Source organism: Zalophus californianus, chromosome 7 (genome assembly GCF_009762305.2).
Source record: "Zalophus californianus isolate mZalCal1 chromosome 7, mZalCal1.pri.v2, whole genome shotgun sequence".
NCBI lineage: Eukaryota > Metazoa > Chordata > Mammalia > Carnivora > Otariidae > Zalophus > Zalophus californianus.
In genome coordinates this window covers 83,224,932-83,252,841 of record NC_045601.1, presented here as the reverse complement: position 1 = coordinate 83,252,841, position 27,910 = coordinate 83,224,932, and the positions used below count along the sequence as shown (strand labels likewise).

Here is a 27,910-nt window from a genome sequence, read left to right as displayed (position 1 = left end):
TGAGGGTAAATAGAACCAGATCATAGCACTGAATGCTGTCACCAAGAACAATGATAGCTTTTTGCTGAATTAGAATGAAATCTTCTTTTTTTTTTAAGATTTTTAAAATGTATTTATTTGAGAGAGAGCATGAGAGGGAAGAGGGCCGGAGGGAGAAGCAGACTCCCTGCTGAGCAGGGAGCCTGATATGGGACTCGATCCCAGGACTCCAGGATCATGACCTGAGCCGAAGGCAGTCGCTTAACCAACTGAGCCACCCAGGCAATCAAAGAAAGCTTCTTTTGATGGAAAAAAAAATTCCCCTATGCCTTGCCCTACCAATGTGAAATAAAAAGACAACTTATACGGCGCCTGGGTGGCTCAGTTGGTTAAGTGACTGCCTTCGGCTCAGGTCATGATCCTGGAGTCCTGGGATCGGGTCCTGCATTGGGCTCCCTGCTCGGCGGGGAGTCTGTTTCTCCCTCTGATCCTCTTCCCTCTCGTGCTCTCCAACTCTCATTCTCTCTCTCTCAAATAAATAAATAAAAAATCTTAAAAAAAAAAGACAACTTATAAACAGAAAAGAACAAACAGTATATAATAAATATATGCTTAACAACATAGGGAGGGCGCCTGGGTGGCTCAGATGGTTAAGCGTCTGCCTTCAGCTCAGGTCATGATCCCAGAGTCCTGGGATCGGGTCCTGCATCGGGCTCCCTGCTCCTTGGGAGCCTGCTTCTCCCTCTGCCTCTCTCTCTCTCTGTCTCTCATGAATAAATAAAATCTTTTAAAAAAAAACAACATAGGGAAGTGCCTATTTTATAAAATTTAAGGGTAAAAGTCAGACTACAAAACAACACATGGTAGGGGTGCCTGGGTGGCTCAGACGGTTAAGCGCCAGCCTTGGGCTCAGATCATGATCCCAGCGTCCTGGGATCGAGTCCAGCATCAGGCTCCTTGCTCAGTGAGGAGCCTGCTTCTCCCTCTCCCTCTGCCTGCAGCTCCCCCTGCTTGTTCTCCCTGCCCCCACCCCCTGCTTGCTATCTCTGTCAAATAAATAAAATCTTAAAACAATTTTCCCTGGGAAAGAAATTGGAATAAATTTATATCTAGGTTATATTTTCATTTTTTTGAAATCGCGTGAACACATGTTAATTCTATAATCATCTTGAAGCTGAAGTTAACTATCCTCACTGATGGGGAGATAGTTTTTTCTTGGAAGGGATTGCAGTTGGAACCTGAAATCCCCTTCCTCCTGGAAATGCGCCCATGGGTCCTTGAGAGGCAAACTGGTGCAGCATAATATGCCTGGCTCTAGCATCACATCTACCCGAGCTCCCAAGCACAGTGGCTCCCTGACCTCAGTTTCTTCCTCTGTGAAATGGGGACACCCACACCACTTCACAGGAGTTTTCTAAAAATTCAATGAGAAGACGACACTGGCTGGTTGTAGGGATTCTACATAAGATAATGCCACCCTCCCTGACTCAGGTGACAAACCCTACAGGGTCTATTTTCCAAAATTAGGGTTCCCACTGAATTCACACCTCGATAAGTGCCTAAATTCAAGTTGAATTTGCTCATCCAGCTGCTTCCAGAACCAAGGGAGCTGTTTGCTGCCTTCTTGCGGGTTGGTGGTTCCCTGCCTGGTGGGGTGGGGATCATGATACGTTCCTCAGGTGACCGAAGGGGCCTCTAATCCCACCCCCACCGTGCCCCCGCCGTCGTTGCAACAGAAAGAGCCACCGGCGCGTGGGGACCTGGGCTGAGGCCTCTACTGGGTCGCACTGCCGGGGAAGCGGCGCCGAAGAGAGGGCGGGCCACTGAGCGCCTTTCCCGCTTGCGACCCGGGAGCTTCGACGCCCATCCGCAACCGCTGGCCGCGGGGAAGGGTCCGGGCTCGCGTTCTGAGGCTGGCGGGGTGCAGAGGAAATAGAGTTGCGGACTGGGGCTGATTTAGCTTCTGTCTCCAGAGCGGGGGCAGCTCCCCTCTCTGCTCCAGAGCTGGTCGGCACACCCTCCCGGAGGTAAAGGTGGGAGCGAGTGCAAACCTTTCTGTCTAAAGAAAGAAATCGCCAGCTCGAGGGGCCCTCCGGTCAAAGTCGCACTAGAATTCCGCCTTTTTATCTTTATCCCGTGCCTGGAGGGGAAAAGTAGATAGATGGTGGGCCGGACCTGAAAGCCCCACACCATCCTGATTTTCTACTTGCTTAGAGAATGTTCTAAATTCTAGTTGGGATCTAGAGTAAAAGGTTTCACTTTTTTTTTTTTCCATCGCAAAAGGCTTAATGTCACAGATATTGGGGCACAGGGGATGCATTTTGCTCTAATTTAGGAATAATTTAAAATACAGAAAAGTACCTGTAATTACCATTTTAGTTATGCCTTTCCTCAGTACCTCTCACCAAGTGAGAAAATAGAATATTAGAATGTTAAATTATTTGTTGGTCAAGTGCCCAAGGGGCAAAAATTAGCCAAATTAAAAACAAAACTAAAATGAAAAGCATGACACAAAATTCCTCTTTTCAAAAATAAACTATCTTCATAAAGCAGTTTTAGGTTCATAGCAAGTTGATCTGTCAAGTCCACAGATTTCCTATGTACTCCAACCACCTCCTCTCCCCCAACCCCCAATACACAGCCTTCCTCAACATCAACATCCAACCTCAGCATACTGGTACATTTGTTACTATGATGAGCCCACATGGACACATCACTATCACTCAAAGTCCACAGTTTACCTTAAGGTTCACTCCTGATGTTAGGGTAATTTTGACCTCATACAATGAGTTAGGAGGTATTCCCTCCGCTTCTATCTTTTGGAAGAGATTGTAGAGAATTGGTATAATTTCTTCCTTATATTTGGTAGAATTCACCTTTATGTGGTAGGATGAAGTGAAGGAAGGCCTTCAGAAAGTAGAACAATTCTGGGGGTGTCTGGCTGGCTCAGTCCAGAGAGCATGCAACTCTTAATCTAGGGGTCGTGAGTTCAAGCCCCACGAGGCATGTAGAGATTACTTAAAAAAATTAAAATAAAAAACAAAAACAAAAAAACCCCAACAAACAAAATAGAACAATACTGAAAATTTAAAACTTCTGCTCTGTGAAAGACATTGTTAAGAAAATGAAAAGACAGGGTGCCTGGGTAGCTCAGTTGGTTAAGCGACTGCCTTCAGCTCAGGTCATGATCCTGGAGTCCTGGAATCGAGTCCCACATCAGGCTTCTGGCTTGGCGGGAAGTCTGCTTCTACCTCTGACCCTCTCCCCTCTCATGCTGTTTCTCTTTCTCTCTCTCAAATAAATAAATAAATAAAATCTTAAAAAAAAAAAATGAAAAGACAAGGGGCGCCTGGGTGGCTCAGTTGGTTTGGCTCAGGTCATGATCCCACGGTCTTGGGATCAAGCCCCCTGTCAGGCTCCTTGCTCAGTGGGGAGTCTGCTTCTCCCTCTGCCCCTTCCCTTGCTGTGTGTCCTCTCTCCCTATCTCAAATAAATAAGTAAAATCTTAAAAAGAAAGAAAAAGAAAGTGAACAGACAAGCCACAGACCCAGAGTGCTTATAGGGAAATTTATAGCCTTGAATGCATATATTAGAAAAGAAGAAAAATCTAAAATCAATCATCTAAGTTTCCATCTTAGGAAACTAAAAAAACAGAAGAGCAAATTAAATACACAGCAAGCAGAAGAAAAGAAATATAAAAATTAGAGTAGATATCATGGGCGCCTGGGTGGCTCAGTCAGTTAAGCATCTTCCTTTGGCTCAGGTCATGATCCCAGGGTTCTGGGATCCAGCCCAAGTCAGGCTCCACTTAGGGGGGAATCTGCTTCTCCCTCTCCTTCTGCCCACGGCACCCTCCCCCACTCCTGCTCGCTCACTTTCTCTCACAAATAAATAAAATCCTAAAAAAATTAGAGTAGATATCAATGAAATTGAAAACAGGTAAATCAATAGAGAAAATTGATCAAACCAAAAGCAGGTTATTTGAAAAGAGCAATAGGGGAGCCTGGGTGGCTCAGTCAGTTAAGCAGCTGCCTTCAGCTCAGGCCGCGATCCCAGGGTCCTGGGATCAAGCCCACATCAGGCTCTCTGCTCAGCAGGAAGCCTGCTTCTCCCTCTCCCATTCCCCCTACTTGTGTTCCCTCTCTTGTTGTCTCCTTCTCTCTGTCAAATGAATAAATAAAATCTTAAAAAAAAAAAGAGCAATAAAATCATAAATTTCTAACTAGGCCAACAAAGAAAAAAAGAGACAAGACATAAATTACTAATATCAAAAATGAAAAAGGGGACATCACTACATATCCCATGGACTTTAAAAAGATAATGAAGGGGTACTATGAACAACTCTATGTTCACAAATTTGACAATTTAGATGGAAGGGATCAATTCCTTGAAAGACACAATCTGCCAAAACTCATAAGAAGAAATCAACTGAATAGGAAAGAAATAAAGAAATTAAATCAACACTTAACAACTTTACAAAACAGAAAGCACCAGGCTCAGATGTGTTCACTGGTGATTTCTACAAAACATTTAAAGAAGAAGATATACCATATTGTAGCATTGTTCAAAATAGAAAAAAATTAGATATATAAAATTCCACTCAAAGAAAGGACTGGTTAAAGAAGTGGTAGCAAGGATGTTTGCAAAGTTCGATTTTTTTGACCTGGGTGGTGGTTACACAGGATTCACTGCATAATAATTATTTTTTTAAGTTTTATTTATTTTAGTAACCCCTAACCCAATGTGGGGTTCAAACTCATGACTGCAAGATCGAGTCACACGCTTCCCCAACTGAGCCAACCAGGTTCCCCTCACTGGATAGTTATTTATTTATTTTTTTAAAGATTTTATTTATTTATTTGAGAGAGAGAGAATGAGAGATAGAGGGCACAAGAGAGAGAGGGAAGAGAGGCAGAGGGAGAAGCAGACTCCCCGCTGAGCAGGGAGCCTGATGTGGGACTCGATCCCGGGACTCCAGGATCATGACCTGAGCCGAAGGCAGTCGCTTAACCAACTGAGCCATCCAGGCGCCCTGGATAGTTATTTATTAAGTTATATCTTTGTTCTATGTACTTTCTGTATGTATAATATATTTCACAATAAAAGTAGCTAAAATTAATAACATCTATGTTTAGGAATACTATGAAATACTATACAATCAATAAAAGAATAGGGTAAACCAAAAAAAAAAAAAGAAGATACACCAATTTTCTACAATCTCTTCCAGAAAATAGAAGATAAAGGAAAACTTCCTAACTCATTAACCCCATACCAAAACCAAAGACATTGCATAATTACAGACCTCTTTCTCATGGACCTAGGTGCAAAAATCCTCAACAGAATATTAGGATCAGATTAGATTGGACTAAAATAGAATAGATTGGATTAGAAATCTAATCCAAAAAAATTCCTCTCTAAAGATCATTAATACTATCCATTTCAGATTAAGGATTAGAAAATGGATATTAAATATGAGACACGTTTATGTTTTTATCTATATTCTGGGTGCTTTAATAGCACTGTAATCCTATTTCTCCAGAGATGATTACATTAAAGTTACAGTTAATCCCATGTGAGTTAACCCATTCAATCTGTATGGACCAGGTTTAGTTATGTTTTTTCTTTTTTCCTTTTTTTCGTTCCTCAGCACAACATATTAGGTAACTTCTTTGTTTGATGGGTGAGTGAACTGAGATTTGTTTAGACAATTCAGAGATCCTAATCAAAGTAGGGGCACTCCTACCTGACTTCCATCACTGAAATATTATGTCCAGCCACAGAGCCACCGTGCAATGATGGGAGTTCTTTAAGCATTTATTAAATGTATTTCATTAGCTCTAATACTACAGCAAACATTCGGGTCAAGTGTTGTGTGAAGCGTTGAAGTAACATTTTTCAGCCCAGGGATTTTTAAGCTGTGGGTCATTTTATTTTGTGGATTACAACCAATATTTTAAAAAATGAATGTAGGTTTGGGCGCTCAGTTGGTTAAGCGACTGCCTTTGGCTCAGGTCATGATCCTGGACTCACTGGATTGAGTCCCGCATCGGGCTCCCTGCTCGGCGGGGAGTCTGCTTCTCCCTCTGACCCTCCCCCCTCTCATGTGCTCTCTCTCAAATAAATAAAATCTTAAAAAAAAAATGAATGTAGGTTTAAGTGTATCAAGAGCTGCTCTAATTGCAATAGTAAATGCAGTTTTGTCAACCTTCTGTTTCAAATTTTTTATGTATGTACTGGGTCATGTTGTAAAAGGGACTGATGTTTATGAGTCACTAAGATGGGTGGTATTTGGGGTGGAAGTTCAGTAGGGCAAAGCACAAAGAGACCGGGGAGTCCGACGCCTAAAAAAGAACTTAAAGCCGGCGCATTGACTCGTTCAAGGACCGCTCACACGATAAAGAGAGTGGATTGGTCAAACAGTAAAGGCCGCTCATCCACCAATGGATGTGCGGCCGGGGCGGGGCAGGGCGGGGAAGGGGCGGGACGAGCCTCGAGCGGGCTCCTTAAGTAGCGGCTGCGTGGATGCCCTAGTAGAAGACTCTACGACGGTACCGTGTAGTGGTCCAGAGGCAGACGGGATCGATGTCGGACGCGCCGGATCTTCCTCACGGAACCATGTCGAAGCAAGAAGCAGGCGCCAACCCCTCCTCATGGGTCGTTGCTTCCCGGCTAAATTCGGCGGTGTCCCGTGCTCCGGAAAGGAGGCCGACAGAGGACCCGAATCCAAGAGGTCAGGAGGCCGGTAGGGGCGGCAGAGGTGGCGGCTGGAGGAACCCCTCCGGCCTCCAGCAACCTGTGGCCGCTGGCCTCCGAGAACCGCCGCTTTGCTTTGGATTGAATAACGTCTGGGTCGGCGCTGTGATCGGTAAGTGAAAGAGGATGGGTGTGCGGGGCAGGGGCGGGGCGGAGAATGGGGGGGGGCAGGGGCGGGGCCTGGGCAAGGGCATCCACGCCCCACTCTCCTCGCCTCCAATCAGCTGCCACCTAATGAGATTCAGGACTTTACCTGTGATATTCCTAATACCTTCTGATGCCATAATTAGTCATTTAATGCACCTTTTGATATTTCGTGGAGACGATATTTTGGGAGAACAAACTTCGATTTGGGAAATCTTTGGGATGAAAGGTCAGGACTTTTCACAGCTTACCCCAAAATGAACAACAAAGCAGTGCTGAGTACAATCTGTGTCTTTGAGCACCATTTAGAGCCATTAAAGAAGGTGTAGGATATTATAGGGTTGTTCAGAGCATTGGCCGTATCTTGCACTTAGTTTCTTTTATTGAATATAATTTATCTGCTGAAAAACAGGATCTTTTTCTTAGTACATCTTGAGTCTTACAAATTCATTTTTGGAAAAACATTTAGAAACCATAGGAATAGAGATCTGCCCCATTTGTGGCCATTAAAACTGAGGATAAATTCCAACATTTTACCTATTAGGTATGGGAGCTAAAATTTTGTTTACCCTTTTTTAAACCTATTTTGAAAAACGATGACCACATTTTTTTAGGCAGCTATTAAATAGAACATTAGGAGACTAATTGCTAGACCAGCTAGAGATTCATTGTTCCCTCAAGAAGGCTCAGGCTCAAAGATCTGAAGAGTGATGCTCCATAAGTGAAAGCCACTAGGTTTGCACTAAAAATCACTCTCTCAACACTTAATTCAGCACCTCTGACAGTGCAGGCACTGTGCTAGAGAGCACCCACTTAATGTTGGTCTGGAACCACTTTTTTTCCTCAGTGTGGTAAAAAAGAAAAATTTAAGCTTAATTTTAGGTGTGCAGTGTGAGTACAGTACACTGTTAACTATAAGAACAATGTTGTATGACAGATCTCTAGAATATTTTCATTTTGCATGACTGAAGCTACCCATTAAACAACTCCCCATTTCCCCCTTTCCCCATCCCTGGCAAATAGCATTCTACTTTGTTTCTGTTTGATTACATTAGACCCTCAAAGAAGGTCATGCCCTATTTGCTTTTTGTGAGTGGCTTATTTCATTTAGTGTAACGTCCTCAAGGTTCATTCATGTTGCAAATGATAGAATTTCCTTTTTAAGGCTGAAATCTTCTCTAGCATATTTATAACCATGTGTCTTCATCCAATCATCTGTTGGTAGACATTTAGGTTGGTTCCACCTCATGACTATTGTGAATAATGCTGTAATGAACATGGGAGTACAGATAGCTCTTTGAGATAGTGGTTTTGTTTCCTTTGGATATATATCCATAAGCGGAATTGCTAAATCATATGGTAGTTGTATTTTTAGTGTTTTGGGGAACCTCCATCCTGCACCAATTTACATACCCACCAGGAGTGCACAAGGCTTCCCTTTTCTTCACATTCTCACCAACACTTATTTCATATATATTTTTAAGATTATTCATCTATTTCAGAGTGAGAGCAGAGTGAGAGAGTGCATATGAGTGGGGGGGAAGGGGCAGAGGGAGAAGCAGACTCCCCACTGAGTAAGGAGCCAGACAAAGGGGGGCTCGATTCCAGGACCCTGAGATCATGACCTGAGCCTGAAGGCAGACACTTAACTGACTGAGCCACCCAGGTGCCCCTCCCCTCTTTGTATTTTCTTTTTTTTTTTTTTTAAGATTTCTATTCATTTATTTGACACACAGAGAGAGACAGCTAGAGAGGGAACACAAGCAGGGGGAACGGGAGAGGGAGAAGCAGGCTTCCTGGCCAAGCAGGGAGCCTGACATGGGGCTCGATCCCAGGACCCCAGGATCCGACCTGAGCCGAAGGCAGATACCCAACGACTGAGCCACCCAGGTGCCCCCCTCTTTGTATTTTCGATAGCCATTCTAATAAGAATGAAGTGATACCCAGTTGTGATTTTGATTACAACTTGTAAAAAATTTTTATTTTTAAAAAATAGGTCGTGGAGGGTCAAAAATAAAAGACATCCAAATTACAACAAACACGAAAATACAGGTAAGTGGTCTGCGATCTTAAATCCTCAAAAAGCATAGTTCATTTCTTACTCTAATTTCTGTTTAGCTGTTAACATACTGTGGTAATTTAGAGAAGTTGCCAAAGCTCTTCAGACTGCTATTCTTTTCCAGGAATGGTTACATGCTGTGGTCCATTCCAGGTCTAGGTTTTGTGACTCCTGGAGGTAAAAATCCTTTATAGAGATAATCTCCACTGACAAATGAGATCTTTGGGGGAATATTCATCAGGTGCTTCCTGAATCTCATCCCTCAAACCTTAACCTGCTCCTGTGTTCCCAAGTCTCAGCAGCAACATCATTCATCCAGTACCCAAGCCAGAAGTCTCAGATTCTTCTCCTGCAACCAGTCCATCACTGAGTCCTTTCTATTTCCTGTATTTCTCAAGGAGAATCACATCATTTGGGAGTGTTCTCCCCTAACTGTCCACTCTGCTTCCAGTCTTACTCCCTCTAACCATTCTGTACTATGACCAGGGCAGTAGTTCTAAAACACAAATTTTGTTCATAATTTGTTTTCTTTTCCTGCATAAAAATCTTTCATAATATCTCAGGCTCTTAAGAGGTTCAGACTTCTTAGCATGGTCCACTTGATCTGGCTCCTTTTCCTTCACTCCCTCCCCGAACTCCACTTGAATGTCAGCAGCTGGACTCCTGCCCTACTCCCTCCTATTTTAGCTGATAGAACTCCTGTTCATAAGGGAAGTCTAAGACCTCCTGCATCCCCAGTCTATGTAGGTCTCTCTTTTCCATATTCTCAGCATCCGTTTCAGCCTCATTTAAGAACTTCTACAGAGTTGTCTGTAAACAGTGCAAATGGCAAGCTTTGAATCACCAGCCCAAGAAAGCATTTGGTGTAGCAGTTTCTAGTTTCTATTGAATCAGTGTGGGTAGCTGAGATGATGTACATTGAAAGATGTGACTTGTAGATTCCGTCCTCCAAATGTCGTCTCAGCCTTGTTGTAAGTTGCTTCCATTACCATGTACATGGTGGAAGTAGAGCATCCCCTCAAGTTAAAAGTTCATGTAAGTAACCTGACAGTGCAATCAGCTGTTATTTATATAGCACATAGATTAATCCCTACAGTTGTGTAAGATTTGCCAAATTACTGTTTTGCAGTTAAGAGGTCAGATTAACACCTTAATCTTCTAAAACTAGTTGCTGAGTTTATTCCCTAGCGGTCATGGTAGTTTTTATTTATTTATTTATTTACTTTTAATTTTTTTTTTTAAGATTTTGAGAAAGTGAGGGAGAGGGTGAGGGAAAGTCTGAAGCTGACTCCACACTGAGCACAGAGCCTGGCGTGGGGCTCGATCCCACAACGGTGACATCATGACCTGAGCTGAAAACCAAGAGTTGGGACGTCTAACTGACGGAGCCACCCAGGTGCCCCTGTCATGGTAGTTTTTAAATTTAGATTGTCCTCCTTTTCATCCAACCAGGAGGTAAATCTCAGGATAAATTCGTTGAATGTAGAATGCCCTCAAAAATTAGAACTTAAAAGACACTGATTGATAGCAATACTCTATTTACTTTAAATTTTTATACTGTTCGAAGTTGAGTGATTTTTGGAGGGGGAGCATGGTAAGGGGACTTCAGTCTCACCTATTTTTCCCCTGCATCTAGATAATAAAAGGTCATTCGGAAGAAGCAGAGGTCAGAATCTTTGGCAACAAGGTGATGCAGGCGAAGGCCAAAACTGTGATAGATAATCTTGTTAAAAAACAAGAAAATTACAATTCAAAACTCAGAACTGGTAAGTAATTTTTGCTTACGACAGCCTTGTAAAATTTTAAAAATTGCGTTCAGTGTCAGAGGTATTATAGTCGATGCTTTTCCTGACAACAGGGCTTCAGATTGCCATCATTAAGTCTTGTCTGTTAGGGATTTTTTTTCTTTGAAATCCCAAAATACTGTCTCCTCAAATGAAAAATGTTTAATTTCTGTGATTAAGCCTAGCAGTTTCACTTTTAGCCACAGATAGGTGGAGAAAAAAAAACCTTTTAATACACTCACTATTAATGATAGAAGGATTAGTCCTGGCCTTCTGATTTTATGGTCTTCTCCCCTGGAATGTGACTGACTTTGAAAACTGTCTAATTATTTGGTATTTAAAAAATCTCTGGGGTACCTGGCTTGCTCAGTCAGTAGAGCATGCGATTCTTGATCTTCCCCAGGTCATGAGTTCAAGCCCTGGTCTGGGCATAGATTACTTTTTAAAAATCTCAGATTTAGGGGCGCCTGGGTGGCTCAGTCATTAAGCATCTGCCTTCAGCTCAGGTCATGATCCTGGGGTCCTGGGATCGAGCCCTGCATCGGGCTCCCTGCTCAGCGGGAAGCCTGCTTCTCTCTCTCCCGCTCCCCCTGCTTGTGTTCCCTCTCTCGCTGTGTCTCTCTCTGTCAGATAAATAAAATCTTAAGAAAATAAATAAATAAAACGACCCTTTAAAGAAAAAAAATCTCAGATTTAATTAAGAAAACAAACCCAAAACTCAGACCTGCTTGGACTAGAGAAAAAGCCATTATGGAGTCATTTCCAGAAGCGATGTGGAAGTAAAAACAGCATCTTGGGTTCAGATGGCAGCATTACCTCTTAGTGTTTCTTGGGAAAGGAACTCTAGGAAGCCTTTAAGACTCTTTATCTGTTAACCTGGGGTGACATCTGCCTCACAGGGTTATTGTAAAGATTAACATGTGATTTATTAGCAAACACTAGGCTCTCATTATTTTCCTTCTCTTCAATAAATGTATTTTCCATCTCCTAAATCTGGTAACTGACAAACCATAGCTAGAATTGTCATAGCATTGTAGTACTAAAACCCACATTTTCTATTTTAAGCATTATTGTCTGTTTTTTAAACACAAAAGAATAAAGTGGTTTGGGGGAAATTTGTACAATTAGGATTTGTTTTGAAACTAATTCTGTAAAAATATTTTAACAGATATTGTTGCATTCCAACCTTCTGTTGGAAGAGATGTAAAGACAGATCGTAATGTTACAGAGAATCAGCCATTGATTGATTGGGATCAAATTCGAGAAGATGCTTTGAAATGGGGGAAAAAAAAGTGGGAAGGTTAGTGCTATATCCTAACATTTACATGTGGTATTGATGTACCTCTTGAGATGTTCTTTAACCGCTAGTGTTTTTTATTCCCTAAAATGTTGTCTTATTTCTAGTAATGAAATCGACTAGAAAAATGATAGTAAGATATTATGTGCTGCAGTTAGTCTCTAGGGCAAGATTTGTTTCTATGTTGTCTGTGCTGTAATCTATGCTATAAGTGGGAAATTAAAATATTATACTTACATTTTATCTTATTTGAGGTAACTCACAGCAGGAGCTTAATAAAATTGAAAGAAAATCGGGCATAAGGGGAGAATGAAGGCAATAAACATGGCAACCATAAGTGGTTTAACATTATTGGCTATGGTTGAGCAAAAATTGATCCTGGAGTGTTCGGGCTGATAGAGGCAAAATAAAAAGGGGAAACCATTTAATAAGAAAGAAACATATAGTCAAGAAGAGTGGGGTTTTTTCATTTGCTTTAATTTTAAATGAGAGTCTCACCTGGAATTATTAGAATGTAATGTTTCATGTCATATTCACTAATTTTCAGGGTAAATTCAGGTGCTAATTCTGGCTATCAAAGTGAGGCAGCAATACATTTATTAAAACAGTGACAGATATTAACAATGATTACTTCAGTGGTCATTCTGTCTGCATGTTGTTACCAGTGCCACCTGGACAATACATGCAGTGGGGAGATTTGGAATAGAGGGGCCAAAAAAAGGATTTAAGTTTGGAGGAAGTATGCTAGGCATATAAGAAAACAAAGTAGTCTCGAAGTGGAATAAGAAATATTCTATTCCTAACCAGAAATGGGATGGACCTTCAAAGAAAAGAAAAAAATCAGTCTACTGTGTTTGAGAGATTCATCAATTGGGATGATCGTAAAGCATACTTTTATTTTATATTAAACTTAAATTATTAAGATTCTCTTTCTTGGGTAAAAAATGTACTCAAGAGGCAAACCAAAACAGGAGATCTCTTAGAGACTAGCATAAGCCTGACAGGCAGAGAACAACTATCTAAAACTGTAAGGTGAATTTAATAAATATTTTAGTTTGATTTCTGTTACTTTGAATAAGTTTCAATGAAATGTAAATTCTGATCATTTATCAAAGTTTTAATTTTCATCTTTGGGGCGCCTGGGTGGCTCAGTCGTTAAGCGTCTGCCTTCGACTCAGGTCATGATCCCAAGGTCCTGGGATCAAGCCCCACATCAGGCTCCCTCCTCGGCAGGCGGCCTGCTTCTCCCTCTCCCACTCCCCCTGCTTGTGTTCCTGCTCTCGCTGTGTCTCTTTTATCAAATAAATAAATAAAATCTTTAAAAAAGAAATTTTTTAAATTTTCATCTTTGTCCCAGATTTACCACCAATTAAGAAAAACCTTTACGTGGAGTCAGAAGCAACAAGTTCAATGTCACAAATGCGAGTAGACACTTGGAGGTGGGTAGCTTTATTGCTTTAAGTATTTGTATAGTTGTTACTCATTAGGGAAACATTCAAAGTGATTGCATTTGAAGACTACATCTCTGGTATTCACATGAACTTGGTTGCATCCTACCTGATATTTTAGAGCATTGCTATCCAGTAAACCTTTCTGCAAAGAGGGAAAAAGGGCTATGTTTGTGTCTAATAGAGTAGTTACTATCTATATATAGCTATTGAATACTTAAAATATGGCTTGTATAATTGAGGAACTAAGTTTCCCATTTAAAATTTTAAAAGATTCATGTGGTTAGTGCCTATTGTATTGGACAGCACTTTTAGAATTCTACAACTGTTGAAAATCATAAGTTGATTTGATGCATTTCTTATTCTTCAATGCTTAACTATCTGGAATTAAAGGTCCTAACAGCAACATTTTTTTTCTATCAAAGTCAGTTATAAAACTAAGTATGGTAAAAAAAAAAATTAAATAAGTATGGTATAGCAGAAAGAACAGTTATGCTAGGGTTGGGGTAGGGCTCCGACTTTGGATAAGTAACTAATGATAACCTGTCAAATGAGAATAATTCCCATTTGGCAGAATTGTTGAGGATAAGTTAAGAAAATATGTATGGAACATTGTAGAGCTTTGTGTCAGCCAAGTCTGATTTGAATCGTGAAGTGTGTGATTTTCAGGCTCTATTCTTCACATTTCCATGAAATTTCGTTGGCCCATTCATACAATGTAACTTTTTCCCTTTCTGATAACTATTCTGATAAAAAAAAAATGGGCTCATTTCTATTTCTTTGTTATTACATTTTACTGTAGCTTTACAGTTACAGTTGTAGTTGGATTTCTAGATATGATGAATTAATGCTGGCAAAAATTTCTGGCTTAGGGAATAAAGTGACCAAAGCCGCTAAGATTTGTTCTATTTTTCCTTAAAGGAAAGAAAATTATAATATAATGTGTGATGACTTGAAAGAAGGGGAGAAGCGTCGTATACCCAATCCTACTTGTAAATTTGAGGATGCTTTTCAGTGTTATCCTGAGGTTATGGAAAACATTAAAAAGGCAGGCTTTCAAAAGCCAACACCGATCCAGGTATGCTTGTTTGCTTGCTTGGCTTTTTTTCTTTTTTCTTTAATTCCAGTATTTTACTGACAGTTTTTCCCCCCAAACAATATCTGATTTTTTTAGAAGATTTTATTGAGAGAGTACAGGTGTGGGGGTTTGGGGGAGGGGAGGGCAGAGGGAGAAGCGGAAGCCCACCATGGGGCTCCATCCCAGGACCCCAGGATCATGACCCGAGCCCAAGGCAGATCCTTCACTGAACCATGCAGGCGCCACAATATCTGATTATTAGAAGTGAAATCACCAAGGGAGTAACTATCCCTTGTGAGCACTCCCCTAGAGCCCCCTGTGCTACCAGTGCCTAGCACTCAAAATATGTTTGTTGAAAGAAGTTTGGGCTTACGAGAGGAGGGGGCGCTTGACTAAAAGATGCAGCCTTTAATTTTAATGTTAATCTTTTCTTTTTTAGTCGCAGTCATGGCCGATAGTATTACAAGGTGTAGATCTTATAGGAGTAGCCCAAACTGGAACTGGGAAAACACTGTCCTACTTAATGCCCGGATTTATACACTTGGATTCACAGCCTGTGTAAGAATTTGTACAGCTGGGTTCTCTTTATAGGGGGTTAATAGATATGGATACCAAAAATGTAAGTTTCTTTTGTTTGGTCTGTTGCATTGGTCAAAAAATAATGCCAAGCCTCAGGGAAATGCACTTGTACCATGCTGGTGAGAGTACAAATTGTCAAACCATTTTTAGGAAGCAATAGGTAGTGTCTTTTTTTTTTTTAAGATTTTATTTATTTGACAGAGAGACACAGTGAGAGACGGAACACAAGCAGGGGGAGTGGGAGAGGGAGAAGCAGGCTTCCCACTGAGCAGGGAGCCCGATGTGGGGCTCGATCCCAGGACCCTGGGATCATGACCTGAGCCGAAGGCAGACGCTTAATGACTGAGCCACCCAGGCGCCCCGCAACAGATAGTCTTAATAGTGAATACTGGAAATGTTTGAATTGTTACATCCATTACAATTGTGTGAGAGAATGTTGGGCCGTGTTAAATGAAAAGGCTGGTATCGGCCCTTGGGATTTTTTTGTGTGCAACGTTCTTCAATATTTTCCCATGTTTTGTGGTGGATGCGTGTGACTTTTCACATCTATTGCTTCAAATTCTGAAGGCACTGAATGAATACGCTATGTATCTGAGTCAGGCACTTTAATATTTTCTCTCTAAAGAATTAGAGGAAAAAGGAATGGACCTGGCATGTTAGTCCTTACACCTACGCGTGAGTTAGCACTTCAAGTGGAAGCTGAATGTTCTAAGTATTCATATAAAGGCCTCAAAAGGTAAGTCATTTCTTTGTCCATTCTTGCATCAGCTATTTAATAAGTCAGTTTTGTACATTCTCCCCATTATTTTTCACATACGTAGAGAATCTGAATGGCTTAGCATGAGTCAGGCATTACCCCAGTTCAAATCAATGGTAGCCAGGGCAGTGAGGTCAAGTAACAGTGATGCAAATATGGCTCTTTATAGGACACATCACTGTGGGTTGACAGGTGTGGATAGTTCTTAGAATGGAGCAAATACTACCCAGAAGGTATCTGATACTTTCTGACTTAAATACTTTTTACTCTTGTTATTTTATACCCAAAATACTTTGGTTGGTTGGGATTTTGCGTTGTGATGGGACATTTCCTTGCCTGAACATGAACCTCTTTTTTTTTAAGTGTGTGTATATATGGCGGTGGAGATAGAAATGGACAAATACAAGATCTGAAAAAAGGAGTAGATATTATTATTGCAACTCCTGGAAGACTGAATGATCTACAAATGAATAACTTTATTAACCTCAGAAATGTAACCTACTTGGTAATCATGGAGTAAGGGTTTGGGATACTAGGAGAAAGAACTGAACTCTTAGTAAATTCTTTTTTATTTTTAAGTAATCTCTACACCCAACGTGGGTTTTCAAACTTGCAACCCTGAGATCAAGGGTCACATGCTCTAACTGAGCCAGCTGGGCGCTCCAGAACTGAATTCTTATTAAAATAGTCCTTTAGAATGGTTGTCCATTTTATAATGATTTCAAATCCTAGGGATTTTTTACATTTCCTCTAGTATGTTAAAATAAGGATTTAAGAATTCTATTTTAATGTTTTTTATAAATGTTGAGAATATAGAGAATAAAAGATTAAAATCCATGTGGGTTGTTTTTTTTTTTACTTTAATTTTTTAAAGATTTATTTTAGAGAGCACGTGCAAGCAGGGGGAGGGGAGAGGCCGAGGGAGAGGATCTCAAGAAGACTCCCACACTGAGCCTAGAGCCTATCGTGGGGCTCAATCCCACAGCTCCAAGATCATGACCTGAGCCAAAATCAAGAGTCAGATGCTCACGCAACTGAGCCACCCAGGCGCCCCCCACGTGGATATTTTAGACACAGTTTTTCATTAGATGGATCTAGAAACTGTTAGCCAACTTAAAAAATCAAGTCAGTCTGTCACAACTCTAGATCACTTTGTCCTGAAGAAATGAAAATAGTGGCTTAAATAGGGGAAATGAGAAAAAAGTTACCTTACCATAGTATTATGTTCATAAAGAGAGCATACTTCCCATATCTAATGTAGCCACTATCATTTCTGATGCAGGTTTTAGATGAAGCCGACAAGATGCTAGATATGGGATTTGAACCCCAGATAATGAAGATTTTATTAGATGTGCGCCCAGACAGGCAGACTATTATGACAAGGTAGGTGTATGCCTAATTGCTAGTCTGTAAAATAGAAATCAGTGGACTGGACTCCACCTTTTTTTAATTTCCCCGGAGGATTTTAGAGCATTACCTGAAGGTATCTTGAGATCCTCAGGTGAAAGACATGTCATCACTTAGTATAGCAAAGTATAGCAACTCAGTGTAACTGTAACAATGATTATTAGGTTTCCTAAGTTACAGATAGAGATTTTTTTTGTAACAGATTTTTTTTTAAAAAGATTTATTTGCCAGAGAGAGAGTGAGCCAGAGAGTACAAGCAGGGGGAGCTGCAGAGGGAGAGGGAGAAGCAGGCTCCAGCTGAGCAGGGAGCCCAATGCAGGGCTCAAACCCAAGACCTTGGGATCATGCCTGAGCTGAAGGCTTAACCGACTGAGCCACCCAGGCGCCTCACAAAGATTTCTATAAAAACTTAAGGGGGACCTCTCCCTGGAGGGGAGATTGTTTCATAGTGGTGGCCTCACAAGTTGGAATGATCACCTGCCCTTAGAGATAAACCTTGGATTACTGAGTACCTTTTTGCCCAAGATAAAACTAAGAAACAATGATTGTTATTTAAATCCAGAGTGATTGGGCGCCTGGGTGTGGCTCAGTCGTTAAGCTGCTGCCTTCGGCTCTGGTCATGGTCCCAGGGTCCTGGAATCGAGCCCCGCCTCAGGCTCCCTGCTCTGTTGGCAGCCTGCTTCTCCCTCTCCCACTCCCCCTGCTTGTGTTCCCTCTCTCTCTGTGTCTCTCTCTGTCAAATAAATAAATAAAATCTTTAAAAATAAAATAAAAAATAAATGCAGAGTGATCTATAGACTATTATCTCCTGGGCTTGTATATCCTACATGTCATTAACATAAAAAAGAATAGTATATAATTGGGGAAATAACATAAAATCTCCTCAATTTGTTTTCTTTTTAATACCACCCTCATTTGTTTTTCTACTAGTCTTTCCATTATTGTAGTTACTGTGAAAGTGTAAAGGTGATTACTTTCATAATATATATGGATGAAGAAACACTTGGATTTACATGTCCTTTCATCAGTACACTTAATATGCCTTTATTTCGCATAAGCATTTGGTTTTTTGCCTGCTGACAATGCTGACCAAAAATACTAGGGTTTTTTTTGGGGGGGGGGGTTCTTTTTTGAAGGCCAAGAAAAATCTAACCCTTGAATTTATTTTAGATTAGAATTTAGGTTAGAGGGCACCTGGGTGGCTCAGTTGGTTAAGCGACTGCCTTCGGCTCGGGTCATGATCCTGGAGTCCCAGGATCGAGTCCCGCATTGGGCTCCCTGCTCGGCAGGGAGTCTGCCTCTCCCTCTGACCCTCTTCCCTCTTGTGCTCTCTCTCATTCTCTCTCTCTCAAATAAATAAATAAAATCTTTAAAAAAAAATAGAATTTAGGTTAGAATTTAAGGTATAGATCTCCTTCACCTTTGGTTTATAAACCTGTTTTGGTTTTTTTGTTGTTGTTTTTTTAAAGATTTTATTTATTTATTTGACAGAGACAGCCAGAGATGGAACACAAGCAGGGGGAGTAGGAGAGGGAGAAGCAGGCTTCCCGCAGAGCAGGGAGCCCGATGCGGGGGGCTCGATCCCAGGACCTTGGGATCATGACCTGAGCCGAAGGCAGACGCCTAACGACTGAGCCACTCTGGCACCCCTAAACCTGTTAGACTTATTTAAAGGTTTCATGTAGTAGCTTTGCTACTACAGTTGAGCAGTTCTTTGTGAAGTGTACATTTTCTGTAAAGTCTCCCTTATTTAAAAGTACTCAATTTGTCTTTCATGGGTAATCGGTTCATAGCATTCTTAGGGAAACTTAGTAATATTTGATTTATAATAAAATTTTAACTTTTATATCATGTTTATTTCCAGTGCAACGTGGCCATATGCTGTCCGTCGACTTGCACAGACTTATTTGAAAGAGCCAATGATTGTATATGTTGGTACTTTGGATCTAGTGGTAAGCTTGTTACTACTATTATAAAAAATATTTATGAAAGTTTTAATTACTTTGTTTTGGCATAACTACTCTGCCCCCTCCCTAATTATAGAGAAGATCCTAGATACATATGATTTTATTCATAAATACTTCAGTATACATCTAAGACTAACTTTAACATAATTACCGTACTGTTATTATCTCACATCTAAAATTTTAATAATCCCTTAATATCATCAAATATTCATTCCTTGTTCCTATTTTCCTGATATCTCATTTTATTTAGTCCTGTTAAAATCAGGTTCTAGGGGCGCCTGGTGGCTCAGTCGTTGGGGCGTCTGCCGTCTGCTCAGGTCATGATCCCGGCGTCCTGGGATCGAGCCCCGCATCGGGCTCCCTGCTCGGCGGGAAGCCTGCTTCTCCGTCTCCTACTCCCCTTGCTTGTGTTCCCTCTCTCGCTGTGTCTCTCTCTGTCAAATAAATAAAATCTTAAAAAAATCAGGTTCTAAAAAAGGGCAACATAGGTGCATGTATGTAAGTCTGGTGTTCTCTTTTGGTGAAGTCATGATGGATCATTGGGTTCAGATGTCAGTAATTATACAATTTATGAAGGTCTCTATTATGTATCTCCTCCATTACAAAGTTATTTGGCCTTTCACTTAATTGAAATCAACCTTTCAATTAATTATTATTTAAAAAAATGACCTTTTACTTAATCACCAGTAATAGTGATAGGTCATTGCCTCGGTTAATTTCATTAGATTTCATGAAAAGTGAGGATAGATATGTCATTCTTTACTTTCATTGAATGCTATTAAAACTTACTTTATCTCTGGGTTAAAAATTTGTATCAGTGATATTTTGAAATTTTGCTTTAAGTTGTCAAAATCCTAAATGGGAACTCTTGTGTCCTAAGCTAATCATCTTCCTTTATTGAAAGGACTGTACCCAAATTCATGATGAAATTTTGGCCTTACTCCACAGTTTTCTTTTCCAGCAATAGTAACCAATTACTTTCAACACACTGCCAAGCATTCAAGTTTCCAACTCAGCTTCGGTGAATGAGCAAGAGAAGCGAAAGGCTGAAATACAAATCTTTGAGTAGAGGTCGTTTTGCAAGGACCTGCCTCTTTCTTGTTAGCAGTTTATTAAAACTTAACCAGGGATAGAAATAGATGTATTCTGAGCCAATGTATAGGGTTTGCCTGTCAATTTTGATGTACTGTAATCTTTATTCCTTTAGGCAGTAAGTACTGTGAAACAAAACATAATTGTCACCACCGAAGAAGAGAAACGCTCTCATATCCAAACTTTTCTAGAAAGCATGTCTCCCAAAGACAAAGTCATAGTGTTTGTCAGCAGAAAAGCTGTGTAGGTATTTTTTTCTTTTACATCCTTAAATCATCAAATTGATTTGTTTAGCATTCGCTCTATTTGCATACTAATTTCAAAAGGGGTATGTGTGTCTTATAGTATGTTAATTCAGTCTTTTGCTAATAGAAGTAAAACGAGTGAATTGATAGTGGTATTAGAAGAAGCACTTCAGATCACTGACTTCATCTTTTGCTTCAGTGCTGACCACCTATCAAGCGACCTGATTCTGCAACATGTATCAGTGGAATCCCTTCATGGTAATAGGGAGCAGAGTGACCGAGAGAAGGCATTAGAAAACTTTAAAACAGGTACATTTATACAAGTAGTATTTGTTGCCATTAAAGGGTACAAGGCCCGGGCAAGGCTGAGTGACAACACCTTTTCGTGGAGCCTATTTGTAGGATCTGTCCTCAGCTTGCAGATCACAAAACTATACTTGTTAGAACTCTGACTATTAACCAGATCTCTAGAACTATCCAAACTCAAAGAGCAAATATTTAGACCTGGATATCAAGGTAATAATTTGCAATGGGGTTGTTTTCTTTAATTTACCTGAGAGGCATAGATCTTTGTGACATGGTTCAGATGATTCAGGGATTGGTTGCTGAACCAGGGTGTATATTGTGTTGTAACTCACCAGCAGTTTAAAAGAAAGGCTATAGGGAGTCGAGACCAGAGGCCGAACTCAGGATCTGACAAGATGGCCGGGCTGCCCTGCAGGATTATCAAGGAAACCCAGCGATTGCTGGCAGAACCAGTTCCTGGCATTAAAGCAGAACCGGATGAGAGCAATGTGGTCATTGCTGGCCCCCAGGATTCCCCCGTTGAGGGAGGGACTTTTAAGCTTGAACTATTCCTACCAGAAGAATACCCGATGGCAACCCCTAAAAGTACGTTTCATGACCAAAATTTATCATCCTAATGTAGACAAGTTGGGAAGAATATGTTTAGATATTTTGAAAGATAAGTGGTCCCCAGCACTGCAGATCCGCACAGTTCTGCTGTCGATCCAGGCTTTGTTAAGTGCTCGCAATCCAGCTGATCCATTAGCAAAAGATGCAGCGGAGCAGTGGAAGACCAATGAAGCCCAAGCCATAGAAACAGCTACAGCATGGACTAGGCTATATGCCATGAATAACATTTAAAATCGATCTGATCATCGAGTGTGCATCACTTCTGTTCTGCCAAGACTTCTTCCTTTTTTGTTTGCATTTAATGGACACAGTCTTAGAAACATTACAGAATAAAAGCCCAGACATCTTCAGTCCTTCGGTGATTAAATGCACATTAGCAAATCTATGTCTTGTCCTGATTCACTGTTGTAAAGCATGAGCAGAGGCTAGAAGTACCATCCGGGTTGTTGTGAAACATTTAAAGCAGTGGCCCTTCTCGGCTTTTATTCATTTCCCTGTCATGGTTTGAGTATAAAGCACTGTGAATGAAGGTAGTTGTCATGGTTAGCTGCAGGGGTGTGGGTGTTTTTTTTATTACTTTTTTTGAGGGGGAGAGGTAGTTTTAATTTTATGGGCTCCTTTCCCCCTTTTTATGGTGATCTAATTGCATTGGCTAAAAGCAGCTAACCAGTTCTTTAGAATATGCTCTCTAGCCAAGTCTAACTTTATTTAGACGCTGTAGATGGACAAGCTTGATTGTCTGAACCAAAATGGGAACATTAAACAAACATCACAGCCCTCACTAATAACATTGTGACTTTGCTGTCAAGTGTAGAATCCTTCCTTCAAGAAAAAGCTTGTGACCATTTTGTATGGCTTGTCTGGAAACTTCTGGAAATCTTATGTTATTTTTTATTATTCTAAAAAAAAGAAAAGAAAAGAAAGGCTATAAATGACCCTTTCTCATTTTCACTCTGAATTGTTTTAATACTAAAAGTAATAATGGCTCACCTAGATAGTGGGGGAAAATTATACTTTTCTGCTATGTCTTGGGTTGGTTTATGCCAGAATGTGTATATTCTTTTGGTTTTATTCTTTAGGTAAAGTAAGAATATTGATTGCCACCGACTTGGCATCTCGGGGTCTTGACATCCTTGATATCACACACGTCTATAATTATGATTTCCCCCGGAACATCGAAGAATACGTGCACAGAGTAGGGCGCACTGGAAGAGCAGGGTAAGTCTGCATAGTCTACCTCTGAAAGAAGCCACTATCATTAATCCCTTCACAGACTATTCTTAGCTAGAAAACATTTTTTTTCCTATTGCCTATGAATTGTCTGTGCCACCTGCTTTGCTCCTTTATCCCCATCTTAATTGGCCTATTCCAGATTCATCCAGACCCCTCTGATTAGCTGCAGCTGTTTCTTATTCCACTCTTTGCTTTATATCTGTAGAGTCACACTGAGCGATACCCAGTGGTTCCTCTATTGTCCCCGTGTAAGAGGACCTTTTTCCTCATTGAGAGCACTACTATCAAATCCCCTGCAAACACACTGTTTAAACAGCTCCAGATTATTGAGGTTCTAAATTGCTGTTTGAGTGATGCTAACTTTTAATACATAATAACATATTTGGGCTTAGAAGTTGAGGTTTAGCTATTTTTAAAATGTGTTTTGCTAATGAATCATGAGTATAAATTAAAAAATCAAATTACCATATGAATGCCTTCCCCCACTCCACCCTTTTATAGGAGAACTGGGATATCTATTACTCTCCTCACTAGAAATGACTGGAGGGTTGCTGGAGAGTTAATTAATATTCTGGAAAGAGCACAACAGGTGAGATTATATAACTCAGGACTCTACCTTGTATCATTTTTCTAATGTTAAAATAATTTCATTGATTCCAAGTATCGGGGCTTACCGTGTGTCGGGGAAAACAGATGTTAAACATGTTATGAGGGCCATAGTGTGGCAAAGACAAGGAGCTGTAATACAGAATTGGGGAACCTAATCTAATGGGAGTAAGCATCAGTGGAAATAGTACCATGGAAGAAGCCGGTGGAGTGGAGGTTGGGAGAATTGTTGTACGAGAATGGGATGCATGTTCCAGCTGGGGAACACGTTCAGGCCCTGTGGACAGAATGCCACAGAACGTGGCACCAGTTAAGGCATGTTCAGGGCACTGGGAAGCAACTGAAGGGCCATACATACGAGCAGGGAGTGGTAGCATCGGGGAAGTTTAAGATCAGTCTGGTTTTCGAGTTTGAAGATAAATCTCAAGAGTTTAACATGCAAGGAGATACATTTCATTGTTGGAAAGATGTCATGGAATTGGAAAGATTCTGTGACTGAGATTTGGAGGTATTTTAGCATACTGTAGAAAAGCTGTTACTCTGAAAGAAAAATCTCATTCCTAATAACACATTTAATGTTTCAGAGTATCCCAGAGGATCTTGTGGAAATGGCCAAGAGGTACGAGGTGAATAAACTGAAAAAAGAAATGGAGAAAAAACTGGGGAAACCCCAAGGAAAACCCCAGAAGTTTTATTAATGCCCTTGTTGAAAAGTGGTACCAGCCTCCTGAGAGGAGGTAAATAACACTTTGAAATTTTGTACTTTCAAATGCCTGCTTTCCTTAACTACACTGTTAGTGTGTTTATTGCAATCAGTATTCTCTCTAAGAGTCATTAACATAATAATTTATTCGGGTAATTCTGTACCTGTTACCTAAGTTCCAGTTAATATCTTTTTTTTTTCAGTTAATATCTTTTAAAGATTTTATTTATCCATTTGTCAGAGACAGAGAGCACAAGTGCGGGGGAGGGGCAGAGGGAGAGGAAGAAGCAGACTCCCCGCTGAGCAGGGAGCCCGATGCAGGGCTCGATCCCAGGACCCTGGGATCACGACCCAAGCCGAAGGCAGTCGCTTAACCAACTGAGCCACCCAGGCACCCCCAGTTAATATCTTCTTTAGAGTTAGAAGTATTCAAGAGTTGAGAAAATGAAAAGTTGTACAGAAATCTCATTAAGCGTGTAATGAAGTTGGTAGAGGTGTAAGTTGGTAGAACCTCTGCGCAATTTGGTAATGTATCAATTACAAATACATAATTCCTTTTCAGCAATTATTTTAGGGGTGTATTCTATAAATACGTATTCTGCATATTTGTTGTAGGAAAAAACTATAACCTAAATGTCCAGTAGGAGACCATATAAATAAATACTGGAAGATTTTTTTTAACACTTCCATACATCACCCAGTGCTGCTCACACAAGTGTCCTCCTTAATCCCCATCATCTATTTCCCCTACCCCCATCCACCGCCCCTCAGGTAACTATCAGTTTGTTCTCTATAGAGTCTATTTCTTGGTTTCTCTTTTTTCCCCTCCCCTTTGTTTTTGTTTCTTAAATTCCACATGAGTGAAATCATACAATATTTGTCTTTCTCTGACTTATTTCACTTAGTGTAATACTCTAGCTTGGAGGATATATTTTTGCAAGTCATATATCTGATAAGGGACTAGTACCTATAATATAGAGAACTCCTAAAACTGAATGAAAACAACCTGATTAAAAAATGGGCAAAGGACTTGAATATACATTTCTCCAAAAGATATACAAATGGGCAAAAAACATGAAAGATGCTCAGCCTCACTACTAATCACTGGGGAAATGCAAATCAAAACTGCAATGAGGGGGCGCCTGGGTGGCTCGGTCATACAGCGTCTGCCTTCGGCTCAGGTCATGATCCCAGGGTTCTGGAATCGAGCCCCGCATCGGGCTCCCTGCTCAGCGGGAAGCCTGCTTCTCCCTCTCCCACTCCCCCGGCTTGGTCCCTCTCTCTCTGCTGTGTCTCTGTCAAGTAAATAAATAAATAAAATCTTAAAAAAAAAAAAAACTGCAGTGAGATCGCCTCACACACATTAGGATGGCTCCTATAGAATAGCTACTATCAAACAGAATGGGTTTTGGCAAGGATGTGGAGAAATTGGAACCCTCCTGCTCTGTTGGTGGGAATGTAGGGTGCATCTACTATGCAAAATATAGCAGTTGCTTAAAATATTAAATATAATCCAGCCACTCCACTTAGTATAAATCCAAAAGAACTAAAAGCAGGGTCCCTAAGAGATATCTGTATATCCATAGTCATGGCAGCTTTATTCATAATAGCCAAAAGGTGAAGGCAGCCCAGGCATGAATGAATGGATAAACAGATTGGCCTATCAAGGGGAATTCTGACCCAAGGTACAACATGGGTGAACCTTAAGGACACTACTATACTGAGTAAAATAAGGCCGTCAAGGACAAATACTGTGTAATTCCACTTACATGAGGTACCTAGAGTAATCAATTCACAGAAGTAGAATGGTGGTTTTTAGGAGCCAGTGAAAGGGGGAATATGGGGAGATGTTTAATGGGTATAGATTTTCAGTTTTGTAAGATGAAAAAGTTCTGGAGGTTGGTTGTGGAACAATGAATATACTGGACACCAAACTATATTTAAATGGTCAGGATGGTGAATTTTATCACAGTTTAAAATTCAAAGGCTTGAGAACAACAATTTACATTTTTTTCTTTTTCAGATCTCCGGATATATGGAAGTATGGGAAACATGCTGGCACTATGAAGAAATAAGTGATTCTTAAAATAATAGTGTTTAAAAATGCAGAATTCGGTATTTTATACTTTAATAAAATCAAAAGTATTTAAACAAGTTAAATTTTTTTTCACGGATATTAAGGAATGTAACATTACATTTTTTCACTTTTTACTATCCTTATTTAAAAATGTAAATTTTGGGGCGCCTGGGTGGCTCAGTTGGTTAAGCGACTGCCTTCGGCTCAGGTCATGATCCTGGAGTCCCGGGATCGAGTCCCACGTCGGGCTCCCTGCTCGGCAGGGAGTCTGCTTCTCCCTCTGACCCTCTTCCCTCTCGTGCTCTCTATCTCTCATTCTCTCTCTCTCAAATAAAGAAATAAAATCTTTTTAAAAATAAATAAATAAATAAATAAAAATGTAAATTTTAGGGCGCCTGGGTGGCTCAGTCGTTAAGCGTGGTTCAGTCAAGCATCTGCCTTCAGCTCAGGTCATGATCCCAGGGTCCTGGGATCGAGCCCCACATTGGGCTCCCTGCTCGGCAGGAAGCCTGCTTCTCCCTCTTCCACTCCCCCTGCTTGTGTTCCCTCTCTCTGTGTCTCTCTCTGTCAAATAAATAAAATCTTAAAAAAAAAAAAAAATGCAAATTTTATCTCCCATAATGTTGTTATATTAAGGTCAGTCTTTAAAGAGTTGAAAGCCTGTTCAGATGTCATGGCAGCGAAAGATACTGTTAACAAATTTTTTTTATGATAAAAAGATAAGATGATCACTGTCTTTTTGAATAGCCCTTTAATTTTGTTTGCTAATGGTGTTTTATTTGGGAGTACTTTTCTTAAGGGATTAGGCTTCACCTACTTCTAAATGAAACAATAAAAGGATTTCATTAGACCAAAATAGGCAGCAGCTCTTAAGTTTCAGCCCATAGGCTAAAATAAATCCTAGGAAAATAATCTCATTTTCATGAAAGCTTCTTTGACTAATCATATTCTCCAACTTAGTTTTGAGTAGTTTTCTGTTCTATACATAATAGTTACTTGTATTAACACTTAATATTTATATAGGTATTTATATTTGTATATAATTGATTAGGGCTTCACCTCATCTTACACAATAATAGCTTCTTGGCATAGGGATAGGAAGATTAATAGGAACAGAAAGGAAATAAAAGTAGAAATGAATCAAAATGGAGTTCAGTGAAAACCAACAGCTGATTCTTTTTTTTTTTTTTTTTTAATTCATGAAAGTCAGAGAGAGAGAGAGAGAGGCAGAGGGAGAAACAGTTTCCCTGCCTAGCGGGAGCCTGATGTGGGACTCGATCCCAGGACCCCGGGATCATGACCTGAGCCAAAGTTAGACGCTTAACCATCTGAGCCACCCAGGTGCCCACCAAAAGCTGATTCTTAAAGCTGACTCATGAAATAAGTTTCTAGTAAGTCTGAGTGGGGAGGAGAGAATAGCTTTCCCTGCTCTAGCTACCTTTAGAGATCTAGAGGCATAAAATTTTAAAGGCCATTGTATAACCCTATATCAACAAATTCACCAGCTTGACTATATTCTCCTAAGTCACCAAAAATAACCCAAGTAGTTAAGCTGACTAGACAAACATGAATGGTAATCAAGGGCCTTCAAGAGGGTTAAATCTTGTGCAGAACACTAAAAGGGATGAGTCTTCAAATCATTCTATAAAACTAGTATAACTGATACCAAAACAGAAATAGCGTTATCTCAAGCCATTCTCAATGCTGTGCATAAATCTCTAGAAAATAACTGCAATCTGAGTGCTGCAGTGGAATAAAATGTACACGCTAGAAAGGATGAGGCAGTT

At 40.4% G+C, this 27,910-nt stretch overlaps 1 protein-coding gene and 1 pseudogene across 2 annotated transcripts; both read left to right on the top strand.

The window, feature by feature from the left end:
• The first annotated feature begins 6,505 nt into the window (after positions 1 to 6,505).
• On the top strand, positions 6,506 to 26,187 carry DDX43 (DEAD-box helicase 43). Of its 2 annotated transcripts, none has more exons than XM_027602879.1 (17): positions 6,506 to 6,844; positions 8,873 to 8,928; positions 10,572 to 10,701; positions 11,888 to 12,019; positions 13,374 to 13,455; positions 14,386 to 14,542; positions 14,982 to 15,100; positions 15,747 to 15,857; positions 16,242 to 16,371; positions 17,161 to 17,261; positions 19,150 to 19,237; positions 20,460 to 20,587; positions 20,789 to 20,898; positions 22,584 to 22,722; positions 23,239 to 23,326; positions 23,928 to 24,080; positions 26,070 to 26,187. In XM_027602879.1, the coding sequence occupies exons 1-16, from the start codon at positions 6,562 to 6,564 to the stop codon at positions 24,039 to 24,041; spliced, it is 1,968 nt and encodes a 655-aa protein (XP_027458680.1). In that variant the 5' UTR covers positions 6,506 to 6,561; the 3' UTR covers positions 24,042 to 24,080; positions 26,070 to 26,187. The 2 variants fall into 2 exon arrangements, with proteins under 2 accessions (XP_027458680.1, XP_027458679.1); XM_027602878.1 differs by having other exon boundaries at positions 16,242 to 16,383.
• Positions 21,291 to 21,735, top strand: LOC113927194 (annotated as a pseudogene).
• Positions 26,188 to 27,910: the final 1,723 nt, after the last annotated feature.